This window comes from Tachysurus vachellii, chromosome 2 (assembly GCF_030014155.1).
Source record: "Tachysurus vachellii isolate PV-2020 chromosome 2, HZAU_Pvac_v1, whole genome shotgun sequence".
Taxonomy (NCBI): domain Eukaryota; kingdom Metazoa; phylum Chordata; class Actinopteri; order Siluriformes; family Bagridae; genus Tachysurus; species Tachysurus vachellii.
In genome coordinates, this window is record NC_083461.1 from 38,441,615 (window position 1) to 38,460,960 (window position 19,346).

Below are 19,346 nucleotides of genomic sequence, written 5' to 3' on the forward strand. Positions count from 1 at the left end.
TTATTATTATTATTAATTTTATTATTATTATTATTATTAATTTTATTGTTATCATTTATGTATATTATTATTATTATTATTATATTATTTATTTTATTATCATTATTATTCTTTAGGATTTTATTCACTAAATTTGTCTTATATTCTTTTTTTTCACCTATATACCTTTAACATTTTTTTTTTTTCATTTTTATTCTCATTATATTCTTACATTATAAACCTTATGTGCTTTTTATTTCTTTGATCTAATTGTATTGCTTATTTTTACAGAACAAACATTGATCACATTTCTCACACTAGCTGGTGTTGAACAAACTGCATTTAGTTCGACTTTCTGGACTAAATGCTTGAAGCTCAGCAGCTATAAATATATAAATAAAGCAATAATAGAAATGTTTTGAGTCTCTTAACACAGTGGAAGTTGGTGGAAAGTCAAATGTCAGATTAATTAACAGTAAAGAAATCTGTAATAAACGTAGACAACCGAGAGCCTCTGCTATAAAGCATTAAAACAGCTCATAATAGATGTTTAATTTCTATAGAAACCCATTGATTCTTTATTTAAACTCCGGTATAGTCTTGGTCGTACCGCGGAAACTCCGCGATACTTCACAGTTGCCCAACCATTTTTCTTCCCCGCCGTCGTACAGCACGGACCGGAAGTTCTCCTTGTCTCCTGTGTTGTCTCGCTTCAAAGCTGGAAAACTAAACAAGCAGGTCAGACGATAGTGTTCTAAACAAATCCGGTGTGTTTGTGTGATTGTAAAGCGTTAACGAGCCCGTATTTAACGTGTTTATCCCCGTTTCCGAGCTCATCCGGCTCCTCGCGCACGGCGGGCACGTGGGAGTCAGAGTTCAGCGCGTGCTCAATAAAGCTGTTTTATTCAGAAATTAAGAGCTTTTTTTTAACCGCGTTTACAAAATAATCGAAACGGGAAAAGATTCCGTTTCGAATATAACAAGAGAAATAACAGTTTGTTCGCGTTTCCAAACGCTGCCTTTGCGATCAGCTGTTTCAGGAGGGCGGTGTCTCAAATCGCGCCCTGCCTTCTAGACCTGTGCACTACGTAGAGTGTGACGTCACGGATTGTAAATGGGGGATCTAGTGCACTACGTAGGCGTCAATCAGCGTTTTAGGATACGGCCTGCGCCACAGTTTATATAGCTAGAAGTATAGAGCTTCTACATGAATGTTTATGAAAGATATCATGATTTTTTTTCTACTAATAAAGTTTTAATCAGAAAATAAAGTGCTATCTCGTGTGTTATGCTGAAATAAGAGTGACATGCAGGAGATTTAGGCTGCTGTGGTGTATATAACGTGTATCTGCTGATGTTCATGATGTTCAGGTTACAGTGCAGTGTATTTAACATGCAGGTGAAACTGAAGGTTGTCAGCATCTGAGCGTGTGTGTGTGTGTGTGTGTGTGTGTGTGTTTGCATTGCATTGCATTGCATTGCACTTCCTGCTGAATGAGAGAACCGAACGAGCTCATCGGCCCTGTAACACAAACGTTCTTCTCTCTAGAGAACCTGGAGAACCTTGTATTCTCCCAGCTGGTGGTTATCTTATCGGTGATATGAAATGATCTGATTTGTGATTTTGTGGATCGGCGATCGTCTTTAAAGTTTGTGACGTGTTATGAAAAGACTGTGTTGTTAGGAGTGAGCGTTAACAGTGAATTTTTCTTCATCAAGCCAGTCACTCAAGATGTTCTCGGGCTACCAGGAGCGGGAAGAGTACGAAGACGAGCTGTATGCCGAGGAAGAACACGCGAACGACTCCGAGCCTGACAGTGACGTCGAGTTCCGGCTCTATTCCCAGCTCCACTATTGTACAGATGACTTGGAGAACCGTCCGGAGAACTGCGAGGAGAACCAAGAGAGCTCCGGTCATGAAACACCTCAGGAACCTGAACCTGGCCGGAGAGTCCAACCTCCTGCTGCTCCTCCAGATGAAGTCATCCTGATCGACTCAGACCCGGACATCATCACGCTTTCAGATAACACAGAGGAGGACGACAGCGTGTGCGCCAGGAAAGGTCAGAGGTCAAAAGGGAAGGGAGTGGTTCCTATTTCACACCCTCAGCATCAACATCAAAGTGAAGCCGTCCACGATGGAGTGGTAGTCCTGGATTCAGAGTCGGACCAGAGTTCAGATTCTGAATCGATTCTGCCGTACGTGGTGGATCCGGACTTAGACTCGGACTCGGATGGATTGGAGAGCTGGATGATCCTGGGTCGGGAAAAGGAGGAAGGAGATCAGGACATACAGCTTAACGTCTTTGCGGTCCGCAACAGGGAACATTCAGGTGAGCGTGTGAGTGTACGTTCATCGAATTTCTCCAGCAGGTGCGTATTTAAAAGCTGGATGGCGTGTGTGCGTGTGTGTGTGTGTGTGTGTGTGTGTGTGGGAGTGTGTGTGTGTTTGCTTCTAAAACCGCCTGTCTCTGAAACGCTGCGCCGGAAGACACGTCTGCATGTAAATTGTCTGCAGATATTACAGAAGGAGAATGTTTCTGTCTGCGCTTTCTGTCGAGCCAATTTACATGTGTGTGTTTTACACGTGAAAGAGTCAATGAGGGGAATCTTCCTGTGAGTGCTGGAGGAAACAAACCAACTAACAAAGCAACTCTTATGTCAGAGAGCCAGACTTTAATCACAGATGAATAAAAACATGGTTGCAAATTTCTCTCTCTCTCTCTCTCTCTCTCTCTCTCTCTCTCTCTCTCTCTCTCTCTCTCTTTGTCTCTGGCTTTCTCTCTCGCTCTCTCTCTCTCTCTCTCTGGCTTTCTCTCTCGCTCTCTCTCTCTTTCTCTTGCTTTCTCTCTCACTTTTTCTATCTCTCTCTCGCTTTCTCTCTCTCTCTCTTTTCTTTCTTGCTGTGATTTTATTGTACTCTCCATTTTCTCCTCCTTTTTCTCCTGACCTCTCTCTTAATTTGCTTCTTTAGCTTCCTCACAGCTTTTTTTTTTTTTTCTTTCCGACATCTTTTTCTTTCAGTTGTTCTTTGCTGATCCTGATTATAATTCATTCGTCCTGATTAATACTGATTAATAATTGAACGATAGAGTAACGAATTTACAGTTTGACGGCCAGACGGATCGCCTGCTGTTGCTAAGCAGCTAGTCAGTATGTACTCTAACTAATGACTAACGATATTGATATAGCTAGCTAAGCCTTTTAGTTTTGACAGTATAAAGGCGTATTGACGGAAATCATTAAAGCTGTTTGGAATATAAACACTGACATGAGGTAAAAAGTTTATCACTGAGGTGTTGGTAAATAAATTACACAGTTGAGGCTAGCAGTTTAGCCAGTCACTATATACATGTTAAATTTTTCATTTTTAATGGAAAAATGACTGAAAAACAACAAAAAGTCATCAGAAATGATAACATTTACCTCAGAAGTTTTGAGGTCTTCACTGTTGCTACAATTTAGGCTAACAATTTAGCTAGCTTACATGTACGTGTTTTGTCTGTGCCATGTTTAGCTCGGTGTACCTCAGATCTTTTTGGTAAATTGTTTAGAAACTAATTACAACTAAAATTTATACTGTAAATTTGTGTAATACGTTGCCTCACGGACAGTATAATAGACACCAAATATACACTCGTTACCCAAACTGGCAGTAGCTTTACAGCTAGTCAGGATGTTTTCCAAAATGGAGTACAGCTGGAGCAGTGGACATCTTTATATACTTCCCAAGGTGACAATTATTCAGCAATATTTAATAAACTAGTGCTGCTCTTTATACAGACAAAACAGCTTATTATCAAGGTAAATAAAAAGATCCTAACCGCTAACCTGTCTTCACAGTGAGCTACTCAGTCCATCCCTACAGTCCCTACATTTTATTTCTTTCTTTTTTAAAATTCATTCACACCTCGTTGTTAGCTTTGCCGATATTTGACAGAAAGTACAAAATAGAAAGTTAGGTGTTATTTTCATAAAAAATAAAAAAAAAGGAAAAAGCTAAATTGTCTGTGAGTTCTGTAGTGAAAACAAGCCCTGGATGAGATCGGCTCCCACGTTCCCATCTGAATTTTTTTATCTATCATGTGTCGTTTTTATCTGCTGATTGATTTTACAGTGGATTTCTTACACACATTCCTTCTCATTCACTCTTCTCCTCCATTTTCTTTCTTTCTGCTCCTTTTCAGCCTTACCCATCTCTTTCTATTTTACAATCTTTATCTTTCATTCTTTCTTCTTTGCCCTCTCACTCCTTTCTTTCTTCCTTGATTTACCGACTCCTGCTTTTTATTTATATATATATATATATATATATATATATATAATATAATATAATATAATATAATATAATATAATCATCCTTATTTATCTTTCTCCATCTCTCTGAATCTCCATCTCGCTCTTCTTCTGCCCCCCCAAAAAAAACCCACCCGCCGTTTGAGGGGCTCGGACTACGGTGGATTCGTGGGCCTGCTGTTTCTGCTCTGCTGCTCAAGCCTCGCGCTCTCATGTGTAGAGAATGGGGCCTCAGTCCAGGCCAACACACACACACACACACACACACACACACACACACATGCACAGAGGGATGGAGGACTTGTAAGGGGGTCCCTTTCTGTCTCCTTTTTTGCTCGTCGTCTCTTCCCTTTCCTGTTCTTTCATTCTTTATCCTCTCTTGCTCTCTGATCTCTGGAGTTTGACTTTGAGACTCACAGCCAATAAGGGTGGGTGGTTGGGGGTGTGTGTGTGTGTGTGTGTGTGTGTGTGTGTGTGTGTGTTTAGTGTGTGTAGTGTGTGAAAGAGTGTGAGATTTTGGGTGTTGACTTGCATGAGGAAACAGACACTTGAGCTGTTTCCAATAAATTTCCAACGTTTTTTAATAAACATTAAACCCATTTAAACCGATTTATTCTTACAAAAACTACTAAATATTACATTCCATGTATTAAAATTTAACCTCATCTTTTTAGGCGCTCAGATGAAACTTTCAGGCTCACCATCAAAACGGATACACTCTTAAAAACACTGTTGCTAAGCAACTAGGAAATATGGACTCACGGCGTATACGCTAGCTAATGTCTAAAGATAATAATTTAACTATCTAAGGCTTTTATACAGATGATGTGCAAATATACTGTGATTGTCCAAGTGTCCAAGATCAACGTTTACTTCAGACTGAGTGTAAATTGCAAAGGACAGACTCACACTTAGGACAAATGAGGCTATAGTTTTAGCTAACTAGCATATACGCAAAGATAAATATAAGGAATATGAACGTTTACCTCAGATGTGTGTGAACCGCTAAGAAAAAAACATCCATCTAGCATTAACTGCTAACAGAAATTCAGGATTATGTCACAACCTGCAAGCTAAACATTTTGATTTAGCTGAGTATTATATACATACTTATGAAAGCTAAGTATTTTATACAGAATTTTGAAAACCACAATAATAGTGGAAATTAGTCAAAAGTGTTTTGGAATCGATATTTACCTCGGATATCTTCGTAAAAACAAACAAACAAACAAAAAAATGCTGTGAATCCAGTTAGCATTAACCGCTAGATAAAATTCAACATTCAATCCAACCTATGAACTATTGGAAAAGTTATCAGAAGCTTTAATTATTATTACTTCCTGTGAGGATATTCGTCGAGTTATAGTAGCATCTGTCGCTGTAACATACGCTAACATGAGAGTTCTGCTAACAGACAGGAAATGAAAGATTTGCTTTTGAATTGGACGTAAAACAAGGAAGTACGTATAAAATAGATGTATGTAGCAGATAAGTGTAAGGAGGCTCCTTACTTTTAGCTTAATGCTAATGCGACAGCAAAAACGTTATAGTGCTAGCAGAAGCAGAAATTAGCATTATTAGCACTAACAAAGTGACTGGCGGACTCGTAAAGATGGATTTAAAGTCAGGGCTGCATGTATTAGAGAAAAATACAGAACTGAGGAACTATTAATGTGGATAAGAGGATAAAAACTAACATGCTAATGGGGTGTTAAATATAATAAATATTAATTATTTAAACAGACAGTTTATGGAGATTGTCTGGAAAATAGGGTGTGTATGAACCCTGTAATCAGTTCATTGTCATATTTGTATCTAAAATATAGAGCGGAACCAATAGAACACAGTGAAAGGGGTGTGTGTGTGTGTGTGTTTGTGTGTGTGTTGCCGTTCATGGTTATGGTTTTAGTGATGGCATATGAATAATTGAAATGGTTACAGCACCTGATTTTTTTATTTTATTTGGTTGTCCTAGCATACAGTTTAAATCGGACATCATCTGTGTGTGTGTGTGTGTGTGTGTGTGTGTGTGTGTGTGTGTGTGTGTGTGTGTGTGTAAGTATGGTGTTAAAATATCTGACAAACAAGCAAAGAGTTCTGGACAGCGGTGACTAATTTCATTTGGCTGCTGAAAGCCGAACACAGATGCACAGACGCACAAATCCAGTTGTCCCGTGCCGGCTGTGCGGCGCGTGGCGGCTGCAGCTGCCACTGATGAAACACAAGACAATGTGATTAGTACACATTTTCATTTCGGAATTCGCACGTGCACCATGGAAACGAGGGTGTCTATTGTTATTGTTCAGACGCGGTTTGGTGTTCATTGTGATTCCATTTAAATATCGGTGTATGAACACGATCAAGGATGATCATAATCAGGATTTGTCAGATCTAACAATTTTGTGCTTACGGAACAGAATCAGTCCATTTATAGCTACTTATAATGCTATCGCTTGCGTTGTAAGTGCTACAAATTGCAGCTCCTTCACCTGTGTCAGAAAACGTAAAGTTAGAGCAGACTGACACTAGAGACTCCTTGCATACTTTCTCAGTACGAGTCCTTGTGTTAGCTGTTACTATACAGAAATGATGCCGGAAAATGCTACAGGAAACTTAGCATCAACACTTTCTGACCAATCAGAATCAAGCATTTGGCGACGGTGGGATGGGAGTGTCATGTCATCTTTTTATGTCAGTTTATAATTTCTTAGCCATTAACCAACACATCTGAGGTAAATGATGTTCTTAAGCATTCTGTTTTCATTTCTGACTCAGAAATTGTTTGTCAGTTTACACTCTGACTTTTCAATCTTACAATCTGTTTTTTTTCCCCCTATTTTCAGCTATCAAATTGGTGAACGTGTTGTCAGTCCAGGTTTTTGTTAGCTGAGATGTACCAGATACCCAAAATTAGGCTGCACTTCATTGTTGAAGCTCATTTAGTGGTCAGCCTTTTTTTTTCCCTTTCATTCTTCTCTATCTCCCTCCCCTTTTCTTTTCATCCCCCTTGCTGTCTGCCCTTGATGACCAAACTTTGTTCGGAGCTTTGGGGCGCTTGGGCCTGAGAGCTCCGGAGGCCACGCTGTGTGTGTGTGTGTGTGTGTGTGTGTGTGTGTGTGTGAGAAGAGAAAATATGAAATTGTGACGCTGGGTTTAAAGGTAAGACTTTTGTGGGTTTTTTTTTTTTTTTAAATTATTTGTACTTTTTTTTTTAACCTTTGCTATGTATTAAATAAAATTGTACATAATGCAAGTTGCACCCTGTTCACCGATTTGTTAGCTAAAGGTTTTACATATGCAACAGCTTTTTTCATTACCATGGCAACAAACAGTATCAAAAAAATTGTACGACGCTACCTAGAGTTGATTCCATGTAAGTTAGTACAGCATCGCTGTCTGCTGTTTACAAAAGTAATTAGTCAGCGATTGTCTGTTGAATAATTAAAAATATATATATTTTTTGTTTTGTATCAACACTTTATTCAGAAACTCGTTAGATGTAAATATAACTTGTACAGTGTAACTTGAAGCAAGAAAGCCTAGACTTCCCACCTGCTAGCCATACGTCATCATCGACTGTGCTTTATCAGGAGGTAACTGGCTAACCTAAATAAAATAATAAAATTGTCTGTCTGCGTGTTCTAATTAATATGCAGGTTTGTTTTTTTTTTTCTCAACAAATTGTGTTCGTTTGTTTGCTTCAGGATTCGTTTACAACGTTACGTGATTCAGCACGTCAATGTTTTTTTTGTGGATATTATCATTTGGAAATCACACATTGCCTGTTATCGTCTACACTCGAAAGTCTACTGCCATCGTTGTCTAGTGTAGGTTCTAAATTGAATTCGTATTCCATCGTTTACATTTCAACCAAGTATCAGAATCGGTTTATCGATATGTAGGACAATTTTGCTCTTTTTCTCTCTGCTTGCAGCTTTTATTTAATATTACATGATTAATGGATGTAATTGTAATGGACCGTGCTGCAGAGTGAAGGTGTGTGTGTGTGTGTGTGTTAGGATGCGCTGGTTATAAGAGGTTGAGGGAGAACATGTCCACACTCCACACACTCACAGAGATGAGCGTGTGTGTGTATGTGTGTTAGTGTATATTTATGCTAATCTGAGGACTTTTTTGTGTGTGTGTGATTTTGATGTGTGTGTGTGTGACCGAGTGTGAGTGTGTGTGTGTGTGGCAGGGATAGGCATCGGCCCTTATCTGGGCACAGCAGTGCCACTTCAGCTGAAACACCACACCCATTTCTCAACTCTGTGTGTTTGAACAGACCCCCCCTCCTACACACACACACATACACACACACACACAGACCAAAATCACTTAAGTGTGAGAGCTGTTTGTTCAGTATTCTGATTTCGACATTTTAACATATTGTTGTTGTTGTTTTTTTTACATTGATAAAAATTACGTTTTTTCCCAGACACACGTTTATCACAATTTTCTGTTCATGTTTCTCTGCATTTTTACATTTTGTGAGTTTGTAAAATTTTGGCTAATATATTTTGGGTACTTTTTAATTTTTTAAATCTGGATTAGTTGCTAAAAGGGAAAAGGGTTAGCGTTGAAGTTACGCAGCCAAAGATACAACCTTGCAGATCCTTATATTTTGTTCATTTACAGTTTACACGCTTCAACAATGTACTTTTTGTAACGCGTTAATTGAACTGTTCATTAGATTTCAACTTAAAATTTGTTTTAAATTTCCTGTCACAGCGTTCAATAAAACTAAATCGCTAGCACGATGTAATACATATATATTTACAGTGTTACTAAAATATAACTCGTGTCACTACTCTATAGTTAAACGCATGCACACGCATTCGCTAACATTTACTTGTGAAATTAGTTATGATCCATTAAGAAAATAAAATTGGATGTGTCAATGTGAATATTTTCCACATGACCTTTACCCGAGTGTTTTTAAAAAGCACCCAATTCCAGATTGCCTTTAACTCTTGCTACAAGCGTAAACGGACTAATCCCATTTTGAGACTCGGCTTGCACCCTTGCCTTCAGCGCCTGGCTTTTTGGGTGGGCTTTAGCATGGGACAGCAGGTAGCCTTAATCACGTTACGCACTATTTTGTGGCTTTACACGACGGGGTGGTGGATATGTGTGCGTGTGTGTGTTTGGGGGTGGTGGTGGGGTCATTGATGGCAAGCTTCCATCCCAATTTCATACTAAACGGTCACACGCCAGGTTCGATTAGCCGAGGAAGCCATTCCGGCTCTGTCGCCGCAGTTTCAGGGAGATCTCAGGATTTAACCGGGAATTATTATTATATATATATTTTTTTTTTGTAATAAGTATAACCGGTTGTATTTCTTTTCAAGTTTCTTTTCAACTTTCCTTTTTGGGTTAATCACATAAGTTAGCATTTTAAAGTTAGCTATATATACAAAATATATACATATTCTATTTTATTTTTATCATATTTTTTATCATATTTTTATCATATTTTTATCATATTTTTATCATATTTTTTATCATATTTTTTTTTTACAATAATATAGTTTGCTGCCGTTTCTTTAAGTTCCAATTTAATGTCCAGTTATTTGAATCAATGTCTTTTTAATAGTTTGTAGTTTTAATAGTTAATAGTTTGTAGACATTCTTAAAAACGTCTATATATATATATATATATATATATATATATATATATATATATATATATATATATATATATATATATATATATATATATATATAAATGTAAATGTGTACACTTTATTGACTGTCATCGTAATTTCTTTTTTTTTTTTTTTTTTTCTTTTTTATTTTTGAAATGCCCACAAAAACCTCATGTGCAACATCTGGGTTTGTTTTTCACAGGTGCTCATTTGGTTTTCGGGCTAAACGTTTGTTCAGTATTGAATGTTTTTTGTTTTGTTTTTTTCCGTGTGTGGGTTTGTTTTCTAATGAAAAAAAAATCCCTCCCTCCCACATGCACCTTTTCTTCTAATGTGAATTCGTTTGCGAGAACTCATTATTTAAATGCGATAACGACCCTGTATTCAAATAAAGGAAGGAGAACTGTTATTTTTTTTTTCCCCTTTCAGGGGGGAAATGAGACTTTTGCCAATCGTTGGCCTGCCTGATGTGCCGTACGAAGCCTGTTTTTGCCCCGATTGGAACCGCGGGTCCGTTTTTAATTAACTTTACAGAATATCATGCCATATTGGATGTTTCCGCCGTTGACGTCACTGTTTGATGTTAGAAATTTTGATGTATCTCTCTCTATGCTATATTGTCACTAGGAACATCCTATATGTGCTCTAATCCAGGTCGTGTTTACAAATTTGGCCCTAAATTCCTCCCAAGATATCATTTAACATTAATATTTTCTGATTACGCTTTCTGAATATCATAAATAAACCGATATAGACAACAAGCAGATCTTTATTATTCCGTTTTCCAAGCAACATGGTTAGTAAATCAGTTCATTAATTTGTTATTAGCCGAGCGCTTCAAGCAGGACCGGATTTTCTATCGTCCCCTCGCACTGTCCCTCATCATTTACGCTCGACGAAGGAGGAAAAGAGGAAACCAAAAAAAAAAAGAAGAAAAAAAAAAAGAAAACAAGACGGGGGCGAAACGTCAATTACAATTACCAATAAAATCCATTATAATCAAGCAGTCATTTAATATCAAATCAAATTATTGTCCCGGCGAAGGAAGAAAGAGGCACCCTCGTGAGACGTGATTAATTTTTTCCCCATCACAGGCAACTTTCTCTAACTGGCTCCCTCTCTTTTCTTTTTGTCTTTTCTTTTTTTTTTTTCTTTTTTTTTTTGTGCAAGGATGTCTTGGGGTGTGGATTTAGGAAGTAAGGCCTTTATTACAGTTTGCCCAAGGTGTGTGTGTGTGTGTGTGTGTGTTGAGGGGGTTGGGAATGATAAATATTAATATTATTTCAATAAGATTCGGGGGGATGAAAGGGAGGTGTTTGGTGGTAATGTGGTGGCTTTCTGAATGGCAGCCCTGTTCAGTGGTCCGAGGGCAGGAAAGAAAAAAAACACACCCCGACCCCGACCGGTGGTGTTTCACGATTAGAATATGATTACTTTTTTTAATACTTCTGGTTTAAAAGTCTTTAATCGTATATCTTTTTGCTGCACTTTGTCACTTCGGCACCACATACAGAACACTTAACTCAGGTCTGTCCCGGTGGTCTTTTTTTAACCCCTCAGAGGGTGTGTGTGTGTGTGTGTGTGTGTGTGTGTGTCTGTGTGTGTTTCACAGCTAGTAATCTCTCAGGCTTTTTATCTCCCTCTGGGACCTTCCAGAAAACGGCACCTCGCTATTATTAGGGCCTCTTTTTTACATATTCGGGGGAACTTTACCCGTTTGTGTGTGTGTGTGTGTGTGTGTGTGTGTGTGCATGGTGGGGGTGTTTGGTATAAGCAACCATGTTTTTATATCTTAGCAGAGACATAATCTCCCCATAAAGTCAAATTCATCAGATATGCTGATCCTTATGGGAAAACTTAGCTGGTCCCCGCAAGCCAGCATTTTATCATATACAACTGACACTTTTGATGTTTTTGGCTCCGGAGCTTAATGTAAGGTTTAGATCCAAGTGTAATTGTCAAAACTAAGGCCCTTATAACTGTTACAAGAAGTTAGACAAATTTGACAACAAGAGTGAGTGTGTGTTTGTGTGTGGCAGTGAAAGGTCCTCACAATGATAGCAAGACAAACTCGTGTGTGAGGAAAGACCTCGTTTTTTTTTTCACCTCCCTGTTTTGCACACTGTTAAACTGAACTGTGCGCCTCGAAAACAACTTTTACTTGTTGTAAGAGGGTAATGAAGCGTAGAGAGAAGGGGAACAGATACGTTCTATGAAAACGAGAAAACGTGTAACAAAACTTATCATTTTTGACAAACCTACAAAAGACCTGAAATGGTGAAGGTGCGTCATCCAAAATGTACGTTGTACATTAGAGTTCAGTTACAGAATAAAATCTCTCATTGCTCATCATTGCTTCTTCTGGAACTTTCTTCATCTCAGTTCTTTTGTTCTGAGATTGTGGGGCATAAAAAATCAGCACATGGATTTTTTTTTTATGTCGGTATAATTGCTTAAAAATTTCCACCGCAGTTTATAACCAGTGTGCTTTTTTTGTTTTTTTTGTAATTCTTATTTACAGGTATTAATTTTTTTTTCACTATAATTGAAGCGGTTTAATCCAAACCTACTAAATATCGTCAGCTTGGACCGAATGTGTTGAGTGGAAAGTTCCAGAATAAGAAGCTATATGGATCCAATAAACCGACTAATTATAAAATCCACAAATTGTTAGTTGTTTTAGACGCCTTACTATGCAATTGTAACATAACTTATTATATTGTAGCATGATAATTGAGATGCGTTTTTCATACTTTTACATAACTTGACTGCCTTTTTGATAGCATGCCTTCAAATTTAGCCAAACCAAAGTTGTGTGTGTCTTACATTTTCTGCCATCTGTTCTAAATTTGGACATATTTTTGGATCACTTTACGTTTCTAGATGTCTTTTTTGTTGATGGGTTATGTTCGCGTTTAACCTAGCTTAAACGTTCACCCTAAGTTCTTTGATTATGGTTTAAATTGGCTAAATCCATCACCTACTACGGTTGTCGATTGTTTTCGTTAAAATCTAAAATATTTATTAGAATATTCTTTGTTGATGGATTAAATTATTTAAAAGTTTCAACATAAGTTTTTTCACAAAAATTCTCCAAAAGGCCAAATATTCTTATTAATGTTTTAAAGTAGCTGGATTTTCACCTAAAAGTATTAGTCGCTTTAAATTAGCTGAAATTTTGCTGGAATTATTATTGTTGTTTTGTTTTTTTTCTTTGTAATTTTTTGTGTGTTTTTTTTGTAATGGTGTAAATTCATTAAAGCATTTGCCCGATATTCTTGATTTGATGAGATTTAAATGAGCTAAAATTAACACCTCACACCTTGTAAATAAAAGAAGCTGTAAAAGTAAACATAGTAGTGGCTTTCTTAACCAAATATTCTCGTAATATTTTAAACTAGAACGTGTTAACACGATAAGATCTAATGTTGGTTCACGTTTAGCATTTTAACAAGAGATTAACTGCCCAGATTTTTGTTTTTTACTCTCACACTCTTGCTATATATATATTTTTTTATCAGCTGTAGGTTCTAGACAAACGGTCTATGTAATGCCTAATTGTTTTATTTCAATTTTAACCGTCAGGTATTTCTATAATTTGTCACCTAAATTAAAAAGCTTTAGTTTTAACTAAAGTTATAACAAGTATGAACAAGTATTAGACATGCAGAAGTCTTGATATATTGTTAATATATCCACTTTTCTGTTTTGTTTGGTTTTTATTTATTTAATTGGTTAGTCTTGTGGTGACCTGCGAAGAAAACGTAACGTCGACGCAATGCGTCTTGCTGCTGAAAGTGTCTCGGTGATACTGAAATCTGAATTGAATAAATTATTATTTTTTTTTTGTGTTACTGGGATACTTTTTTCTTTGTGTGTGTGCTTAGATGAAACGCCGCCCCTTGTAGATCTTTCTAATATGTTAATGTTATGACACATTACTGTATACGTTGATTGTCACTAATACTAAATTGTTCCACTACGTCCTTTTCGTTCAGGTTAATCCCAAAATTACCTTCCCCAGAACTCTCTTTTGGATGATAAATCGTATATGGAAGTGTATTATGTATTCTCAGCTTGTATTATTTAAGGTTTTTTTTTTGTTGGTACCGGATGTCAGTGAAAATAAATATAGTTTTTGGCTTTAAAAAGCAACGTTATTTTAAATGGATTTAAATGTATGACAGGAGCTTTAAAAGCTCGCGTTTGTATATTACACCTGCCGAAATAGCGCCGATGTATCTGTCATGAATCCGTTTCTCTCATATCGTGGTTGCTTTTCCCAGCATTTTCCAGTCAGTCCTGGCTTTCCGGCTTATCTTTAAAGTCTGCTGCGTTATCGTACGGCGGGCTGGAGTTCACAAAACGATGCTATTATTTGATGTGAACTTGGTTGGATTCAGTTTCTTTTACGGAGGAAAATAACATCAACGTTTTGACGCTGACTCGAGCGTTTTTTAGTGCAGGCGCGGTTCGTCGTTCTTATTGTGCTTTTTAACACAAAAATACAGCCACGTTTGATCCTACATTTGACAGCCGTCCTGGTGTACGTTTGTGTCTTTTCTCAACCGCCGTGATCAATAGTAATTGGGTCTGCAGCAGCTTAGAAGCTCACCGGACCAGCCGAAGGAGAAAATGGAGGATGTTCACGAGGTGCAGAGCGTGACTGCTTCCCTCGCCTTCCCTCTGCAAATCTCGAACGTATTTATTCAGCATTACCTTCCACCAAAAATTCTTCTTCCCTCTCTCCCTCCTTTTTATTTATTTTTTTATTTTCTCTCCCTGTCGCTGTCATGCACCAAGAGCTGGAGTGGGTGGAAGGGAAAAAAGTAATCCATTGGGAGCTGAACCGCAGGTATTCTTCACCGTATTAAACCTTATTTTTGTCCTAATGAAAGCGCATTTAAGGTGCGTTAATGAAATCTCGCTCTTAGAAACGCGTCTATTCAGTTTGCGGGTAATGGGATTTCATAAAGTGTTAAGAAGAAGAAGCTGCTTGAGGAGCTATGCAAGTGCCCTCGATCTCATGCAGAACTGTTCCAAATACACAACTAAAGGAAAGGCCCCAGGAAAGTGGACTCGTGTTTAGCGACATATTTTGAAGATGACCGTTCCAGATGAGATGAAGATGAATATCGCGGTAAAATGTATTAGATGTTAGTGGTGGTGATGTCACTTTTCTATGTATGTTTGAGTTCCTGGTTGCTGCAGAAAATCTGATGTATTCCTGATATCAGGGCCATAAAAATGGCAGATTCAGTTCACAAAACAGATTTTTCCAAAGGATTTATTTGTATTAATATTTAATGCTGTGTTTATTATTTAGTACCAGCTCCGTGTTCTTTTTGCTCGGTTGATTTTTCATGAATTCTTCACACACTTGCAAGATGTTTATTTACATTTTCTATCACTGTATTTGTTGACTGACGAATGAATGTCTTTTGTAGGCATTTTGGAGATTTTTTATCCCCGCTTCTTCCTTGCACTTAAAAAAACATGTTTGATAATCAGCAAACAAACAGTCAATGAGGTGTGGCCTCGGTGTCTCGGTCCCAGTCAATGAGGTGTGGCCTCGGTGTCTCGGTCCCAGTCAATGAGGTGTGGCCTCGGTGTCTCTGTCCCAGTCAATGAGGTGTGGCCTCGGTGTCTCGGTCCCAGTCAATGAGGTGTGGCCTCGGTGTCTCGGTCCCAGTCAATGAGGTGTGGCCTCGGTGTCTCGGTCCCAGTCAATGAGGTGTGGCCTCGGTGTCTCGGTCCCAGTCAATGAAGTGTGGCCTCGGTGTCTCGGTCCCAGTCAATGAGGTGTGGCCTCGGTGTCTCGGTCCCAGTCAATGAGGTGTGGCCTCGGTGTCTCGGTCCCAGTCAATGAGGTGTGGCCTCGGTGTCTCGGTCCCAGTCAATGAGGTGTGGCCTCGGTGTCTCGGTCCCAGTATATGAGGTGTGGCCTCGGTGTCTCGGTCCCAGTCAATGAGGTGTGGCCTCGGTGTCTCGGTCCCAGTCAATGAGGTGTGGCCTCGGTGTCTCGGTCCCAGTCAATGAGGTGTGGCCTCGGTGTCTCGGTCCCAGTCAATGAGGTGTGACCTTGATTCTTCGGTCCCAGTCAATGAGGTGTGGCCTCGGTGTCTCGGTCCCAGTCAATGAGGTGTGACCTTGATTCTTCGGTCCCAGTCAATGAGGTGTGGCCTCGGTGTCTCGGTCCCAGTCAATGAGGTGTGACCTTGATTCTTCGGTCCCAGTCAATGAGGTGTGGCCTCGGTGTCTCGGTCCCAGTCAATGAGGTGTGACCTTGATTCTTCGGTCCCAGTCAATGAGGTGTGGCCTCGGTGTCTCGGTCCCAGTCAATGAGCTGTGGCCTCGGTGTCTCAGTCCCAGTCAGTGAGGTGTGGCCTCGGTGTCTCGGTCTTTAGAACCAGTTCTTTCTTTTTCGACAGCCAAAGCACCGACTCTGAACAAGGAAAAGTGGGTTCTTAAGTAGCACCAAAACGTTGCTGGTCTACACTTAAGAACCGCTTGTGTCAGGGGCTGTGGGCGGGGCTACTGTTAGTGCATTTGATAATATACCAATGTTTAATACACTTTTACTTTACCGCAATATGATCAATTATCAGCACACATGATAGTAGGTAGCTACATGCTAAGGCTAACTTTTTTCTGTGTTAATGATAAAATAACGTTATGTACCTTCTCCATTACAACCTCCGTTTATACAGATTACATGGAGCTGCACGTACACGTTGGATTCGCCGCATTTGGGTGTTAATGTTCATTAAGCATTATGAGCATTAACAGTAAAGCAACATCTACCATTGTTGATGTGTTTGTGTTTGTTGCTGCTGTGCTAAAGTTGCTGTGTAACGCGACACGTATACAGTGACGTCAGACTCGGCTCTGTGATGCTCTCTAACCGATGGAAAGGCAAAAGGGTTTTTAGAAGGTTCGTCAGTGGAACCAACTTTGAACTAGCACCAGCGCTAGCTCTAAACCAGCACCCGGTTCTTTTTAGTGGAAAAGGGGTACAAGAGCCACCTTGTAAAAACTCAGATCAGTGCAAACTCAGATCAGAACTCTGATTTGGAGTCGTATCAAACTGATTAACTCAGGACATGAAGTTAGTCTACAAACAAACACAACTTAAAGCTGAGGACAGGCAGAGAATAAAAGCCTGAGATGCCCTGAAGAAAAGAGAAAGGCAGAGAAGGAAACACAGGCTCTTGTTTCTACCCCAGCTCACATTCGCATCTACCCCAATTCCTGAATCTGACAGGAGTAACCTGTTTGAATTTCAAAACCGCTAGAAGGAATCGAATCGTTTCCTTAAACGTGACTAGTAAATGTTCGTGTCATAACAACCATCCAGTCTTGTATCAAAGGTTTGGGGTCACAACACATCATCATATAATTTGGATACACTAAAATACTATGGGGGGCACGGTGGCTTAGTGGTTATCACGTTCGCCTCACACCTCCAGGGTTGGGGGTTCGATTCCCGCCTCCGTCTTATGTGTGTGGAGTTTGCATGTTCTCCCCGTGCCTCGGGGGTTTCCTCCGGGTACTCCGGTTTCTTCCCCCGGTCCAAAGACATGCATGGTAGGTTGATTGGCATCTCTGGAAAATTGTCCGTAGTGTGTGATTGAGAGTGAGAGTGATTGAGAGTGAATGAGAGTGTGTGTGTGTGTGTGCCCTGTGATGGGTTGGCACTCCGTCCAGGGTGTATCCTGCCTTGATGCCCGATGACGCCTGAGATAGGCACAGGCTCCCCGTGACCCGAGGTAGTTCGGATAAGCGGTAGAAAATGAATGAATGAATGAATAAAATACTATGCTTTATTTGCGAGCGAACAAAATTATCGGGAAATACAACTGCAAGCAGCGAGATCATAGGGGTCCAAGCACTTCTTTGCAAGGAGTGTTCCTGCTTGGGCATTTCTTATAAGGTTACATATTATAAAGCAAGAAGGTAACTAGCTAGATGGAAATACAACTTATAAAAGATATATGTGTTTCTCCGATTCGTATACATGTCTATGGATGCGTTGAACTATGGAAGAGTTTGGCGAAAGAACCGGAGGATGTCCATCCCCCACCCCACCCCCAAAACCCCATGCCGGTTTTGTCTTTTTGGGTCTCTGGGGGTTAAACCCTTTTGTCTTTGCTTATTAAGAAAGAGAGATACAGTTCCTTAATAATTCAAGCTTCATATTTGCTGATCTAATGTGTGTGTGTGGGTGCAGTTTTTTCCCCCCCTCCCACCTGTTTCATATGCATCCCATAATAATAGGTTCTGAGAGCGAGCCCTGCCGACGGCGGCTACATTAGCGAGAGGGGAAAAAAGGACAAATTAAAATCTTAAAGCGCTATTATTTAATTACCCCAATGGCTGTGGATTTGGGGGGTGCATGTGTGTGTGTCGATGAGGGCAATAGAGAGGGCAGGATTATTCTGGTTTTTCAATTTGCAGAACCCCCGGCTGCCCCCCTGCCTTAAACACACACACACACACACACGCTTGCTTGCTTCACCCCCTCCCTCACTCAACCGCTGGAAGATAAAATGGCATTATGGTAAATTCCACTTAATGACAAATTTTTAATTTGGTGAACACGACCTTCACCCCCCCATGTGTGTGTTGGTGTGTGTGTTTGTGAGGGAATATGAATGAAGACTAATTACAGTGCGGATGGGTTCAGGAGAAAGAAAGGCGCTCTTGCTTTTCTCCAGCCGCCGCGATAAGGGAAAGGAAACGTAGCAGATTAACGCCGCTGTTTATCTCCCGCTGTATAATAACAATAATAACAATCATGAAAATTCGATCTGCCCCTCAGCCCCGATAGGAGAACGCTCCCACTGGAGAATTTTCATCAAAATGAAATTGAAGTCGCAACCCAGCGGTTTTTATTAAAACAGTTCAGGTTCTTTCTCTCGCTACGGCTCTGAGAGAGCGATATGTGGCCCGGGTCTTCACTGTATTCTCAGATATTTTGCTTAATTTTTAAAAAAATTTTTTGTGGTTGTAAATGAATTTGTATTGACAAAATATTTACAGTGTGATAATCAATAATTCACTCTGAGCTAAGAGATCATCTTAAACCTAAATGTTCCTTGTGTTGTTATAGTTGAACTAAACGTCACCGTGACCTCTGGGACGTTACGACGGCGGCCGTCTCGGACAGTCGCCTTTTCCTCATCTTGCTGAAGTTTGGGATCGTTTCACTTCGCAGGGTTTCCAGGTTGTTTGTCACTTTTGGCGTTCCATATTACGTGGACGTCGTTGTCGTACCTCGTACGTGGCTACGTCTTAGTCGCCTTCCCTCGTGTTTGTGTTGGCTGTAAAACTCGAAAACTTCTTTGTTCTGGTTTCTGTATTAATTGTTCATCATTAGTGTGGCACGCACAAAAAGTGTGTGCGGTTCATGTTTGCCAACTC

The 19,346-nt window shown here is 39.6% G+C and overlaps 1 protein-coding gene across 2 annotated transcripts in view; it reads left to right on the forward strand.

The window, feature by feature from the left end:
* Positions 1 to 597: 597 nt before the first annotated feature.
* zcchc7 (zinc finger, CCHC domain containing 7) overlaps positions 598 to 19,346 on the forward strand; it is a 36,284-nt gene continuing 17,535 nt past the window's right edge. Inside the window, exons 1-2 of one of the 2 annotated variants that reach the window (XM_060864615.1) lie at positions 598 to 717; positions 1,699 to 2,312. In XM_060864615.1, coding sequence (XP_060720598.1) covers positions 1,712 to 2,312 — 601 coding nt within the window. In that variant the 5' untranslated portion in view covers positions 598 to 717; positions 1,699 to 1,711. The remainder of the gene's footprint in view (positions 718 to 1,698; positions 2,313 to 19,346) is intronic. The other variant, XM_060864616.1, reaches the window with a different exon arrangement.